At 50.9% G+C, this 4,300-nt stretch overlaps 1 protein-coding gene across 1 annotated transcript; it reads left to right on the top strand.

Moving 5' to 3' along the window:
- The first annotated feature begins 839 nt into the window (after window positions 1–839).
- Window positions 840–2,150, top strand: LOC148909868 (uncharacterized protein F54H12.2-like). The gene has a single exon (XM_089032444.1). It carries the CDS (start codon window positions 840–842, stop codon window positions 2,148–2,150), a length of 1,311 nt encoding a protein of 436 aa, XP_088888570.1.
- The last annotated feature ends 2,150 nt before the right edge of the window (window positions 2,151–4,300 follow it).

Genomic DNA, 4,300 nt, shown 5'->3' with positions numbered 1-4,300 from the left:
ATCGCAGGAGTGGATCGAAATGGGAACGTTCGCATGAACGAATTGATGCACACCATGGCCGTTCAACAATCGTTGCAGCAATCCCCCAAGGTGGAATTCGTCAAGTACGCGGATAAAATGGTCAAGCAAGTCATGTCCGATCCCAGTCTCACACCCGACGAGCGTGTTCGCTTCATGACCAACTATGCTGCCAGCTTTCAAGACCAAAAAACCATGGCTCAAAAAGGACTCACTCCTGCAACGGCTCCTGCCCCAGGTCCTGCTCCTGCGCCTGCACCTGGTCCTGCCCCTGGTCCTGCACCTCCTCCTGCTCCTGCTCCTGCTCCTGCTCCTGCTCCTGCTCCTGCTCCTGCTCCTGCTCCTGCTCCTGCTCCTGGACCCGTCGCCGGCCCCACCCCTGCTTGGTTCGTTCCTGCAGGACCCTCGGGAGTCACGCCTGTGCCTGGAAGCGCTACTCCTAAAGGTACGGGTACGGGTTCAGGTCCAGGCCGTGGTCGTGGTCGTGGTTATACAGGCAAAGGCAAAACCCCACTCAAACGTCAAATCAATTTTGGGAACGTGCCCAGCACGTCCACTCCACTGAACAACCTCAGGCCTCAACAAGCCAAGCAGTTGAAAAAACTAGACAACATCATCAATGCCATTGATCAGAAGTCCAAGAAAATTGCTCAGGACACCAACTTGACCCCTGCCCAAAAACGCGACAAGCAAGGTGTGCTCACGCGCGGGCGTACCAAGTACAAGGTGATGCGAAACGACATCCTTAACAGTTAGACCATATAAAAAGGACCGTCGACCCGCCCAATTCAACCTACCCTGATTCGTCACTCGACCTCGTAATGAAACGACAACACGGAGGACGTACCGCTCCCGCCTCTAAAGCCTCGCGCGAAGATGCCGCCCCCTTGAAAGTACACAAAGGGACCGTGGTCGATTTGTTCAAACGACTGCCCATCGACGTCACGTGCGAAAAATCCAAATGGGAAGTCTACTCGCAAGCCACGGCTGCCGTGGACCCTTTGGAAATCACTGTGGACCGAACCCGTACCTGGATCGACATGACCAAGATCCTACTGGAATTTGACGTGGAATTTCATAATGGCGGTGCCGGTGCCGCACGTGCACTCCTGACCGACACTTCGGCAGCTGTCCCCATCAACAACGTGGCTCACTCTCTCATCAAACAAATTCAACTGACTATCAACAAAGGAGCCGTGACCGTCAATGCCGACCACTATCACCTAGAAGCTTATTTCGACCGACTGCTGAACTACTCTGAAGAAGAAAAGAAATCCTTGCTGTCTCTGGAAGGATGGGCCACTGACACTCCCGACAAGTTTGATCAGCTCAATCCCAACGATTTGGCCATCGCGAATCCAGGTATGGCATGCGCAGCGCTCACAGTTGCAGAAGTAGGAGACGCCATTCGTGCTCCAATCAATCGCGAAACTCCTAACCAAGGAGCTAAGGAACGTGTCGGATTGTGCTGCCAAAATCGTGCCGTCAAGTTCTCTCTCAGACCCGTCATTCCCCTCTTCTCCAGTCAGCGCTACTTGACTCCTGGCTGCGAATTGAAATTTCGAATCCAATGGAACCCTCGAGAATTGGTCATGATGAATGGTATCACCGTGGGTGCTACAGCCATTACCCAGCCCAACGCCTCCTACACCATAGTCAACTATTCTCCCAAGTTGCACATTCGTCACGTGGACGTCAACAGCGAATTGCACATCAAGATGGAAGCTGCCATGCTGGAAAACCAAGACATTGCCCTATACCCTTACTTCACCAACAGAACTGTTACCCACACCGTTCCCGATGGTCGACGACGTGCTCAGATGCATAACGTGTTCCAGGGGTACCGACCCAACTACATGATCATTGGATTTCAACGAGGTGCTGCCTTTGATGGAGCCCTGGCTCATTCTCCTTACAACTTTCAAGACATGAATCAATCGTCCCTTCGTGTGACCGTCGACGGCGAAGAAATTCCTCATCAGCGATTGGACCTGACCTCGCATCATAAGGAAGAAGGTTTCAATACCCTTCTTCAGTTCTCAGGACGAGGCATCGACTCTGCACCCACCGGCATCGATCGAAAAGGGTATAAGGACTGGCAATTATCTCATCCTCTACAACTTCAACCCTGACGGTGAACAAAACTTCGGCTACAGCTACGCTCGAAACGTAGGCAACGTCAACATCGACGTCGACTTCTCAGCCAACACAGCCAATAACACCACTATGATCGTCAGCGGATACTTTGAACAAGAAATGTGGTTGGATGGTAACAAGAACGCTTCCCAGAGATACAGCTATTAGATCATGAACAGAAAAAGTCAACTCCTCACCGATCATATCAACACAGGTCGCTTCGTACCCTCCCAATTATCACAAGCACCCCACGTACTCCTACGTCGGCACTCAAGGAGCCGACCAAGCTCTAGCCCTTCTCAAGAAGTATCGCGATGGGCAAGACCCGCCCCGACCTTGGGGCATGGTATTCAATACCGACCCCATCGACAAGCCTGGTCAACATTGGATTGCCTTGTACGCTCCAGACGTCGATACCAAAGCGCATCGAAATCATGGACTCGTATGGATCCCTGAATCTCAAGAACTATCAAGATCCACTCCTCCTAGAGCTCATCGAAATGACGGACGTAGTCAAGATGCCTCAGCTGCAAGCCTGCAACACGTACGTCTGCGGGACATTACTGTCTGGCCTATCTCTACATCCCGTGCACGTGGCGGATCCTTTTCCAAGTTCGTCAAACCCTTCACCGCTCGTAACAAAAGAGACAACGACAAGAAAGTCTGTCAGTTTGTTTGTCAAGTCATGATTCCCAAGTCCCTCCGTCCCAAGTTCAACAGCAAGATAGGACCCTTGGGTCAACCCTGTCAAGGCAATTGTTGCCGCAAAGATGTAAATGTAGAAGCAATAAAAACAACGTTTGAGTAACACAAAAGTCTGGTCTCTTTATTTTTTACATAAAACAAAATCTCACTACAATGTTTTCTTCACAATCAAATCAAATGTCTAGACTGACGTCTGCTGTGGATTGGTAATGGAGTCTAGGAGCATCCTCAGGTTGTCTTCCTCGAGAGGAGAAATGCTTTGCTCGCCTGGGGGGCCTGCAGGGACTTCCACTTGTACGATCTCTCCTTCCTTCATCAACGTCGGTACCTTCCTTTTAGCTTCATCCTTGGTTCCTGTCCTGACTTTTCTCTTTCTTTTCACGGGCTTCACGGGTTGCAATGGCTTAATCACTTCAGTCACGATTTCGATAGGCCCTTCGTCTTCAGTCGTTGCAGTTTCTTCGATCACGCTTTCCTCCTTAGGTCCTTTGACGTACTTGTCCCCGCCCAAGGCTTCCAGGGATTCGCTCAACAGCTGATGAAGATCCACTCGTGCCTTTCGTTGTTCCTTCTGAGTTTCAGCACAAATGACATCGTACTCCATGCTTTGCAGCAAGCCGTACACCACGCGGTCATACGCTCCCAAGTGCACGCCCTCTTGTGCCAACATCATCCTCAACGATCCTATGTGCCCCATTACCGCCTTATACATCTTTTCTTCGTCTTCGCTTCTCTTGGGTCTTCGACGCCTCCTTCGCATTAACACAGACCTTCTTCCCACGACGGTGTTCGAGCAATGAGTGCACGGTACACGGCGTGTGCGAATTTTGAGACTTTTATGCCCCTCCTCCTCCTTCGACTCCACTCCTCCCACATCATCAACGTCACGGTCATCACTGTCAAAATCATCGTCGTCGTCTTAGCTTTACTCTTTCAAATCGTTTCATCGCACGCATGGCCTGTTGCATGTCCTTGCTCGCTCCACTTCCTGACTGTATGCTCGACGCGACTTGTTTCTTAATAAACGGTACGGCGGCTTTCAATTGGTTGTGAAGAAAAGCACGTGCTTTCTTGGACTTTACTTTAGAATCAATCAACTTGCCAGCTATTCCTTGCGCCTTATTGGCTATAATACTACTAATGCCACTTTGAGCACGGTTCTTTAGGCTCTTGAAGACGTTGCCTCCCGCCTGATGCTTTCTGCGTCGTCTGCGTCTCCCCATGCTGCTTCCACAAATTGGTACTTGTGCCCCCTTTCCGTCCCCTTTATATCCTTTCCGTCCGTTTCGTCTCTTCCTCGGGGATCGGAAACCACTTCGTTCATTCTCCTTCTCCTTCTCTGTTCCTTCTTCTTTTGATTCCTTTTCCTGCGGGCGGCAGCATCCCCCTCGTCCTCCTCGCCTTCGTTCTCCTCATTCTCCTCCTCCTCTTCGCTTGACTT

The sequence above is a fragment of the Actinia tenebrosa genome, unplaced genomic scaffold (genome assembly GCF_029948245.1).
Source record: "Actinia tenebrosa isolate PJP-AT-01 unplaced genomic scaffold, QUT_ActTen_1.0 PGA_scaffold1__47_contigs__length_23844297, whole genome shotgun sequence".
Taxonomy (NCBI): domain Eukaryota; kingdom Metazoa; phylum Cnidaria; class Anthozoa; order Actiniaria; family Actiniidae; genus Actinia; species Actinia tenebrosa.
This window is presented reverse-complemented; position numbering and strand designations above follow the sequence as displayed.

Excerpts from the sequence above, each read along its gene's own strand:
- LOC148909868 (XM_089032444.1), top strand. The coding sequence starts at position 840 with ATGAAACGACAACACGGAGGACGTACCGCTCCCGCCTCTAAAGCCTCG.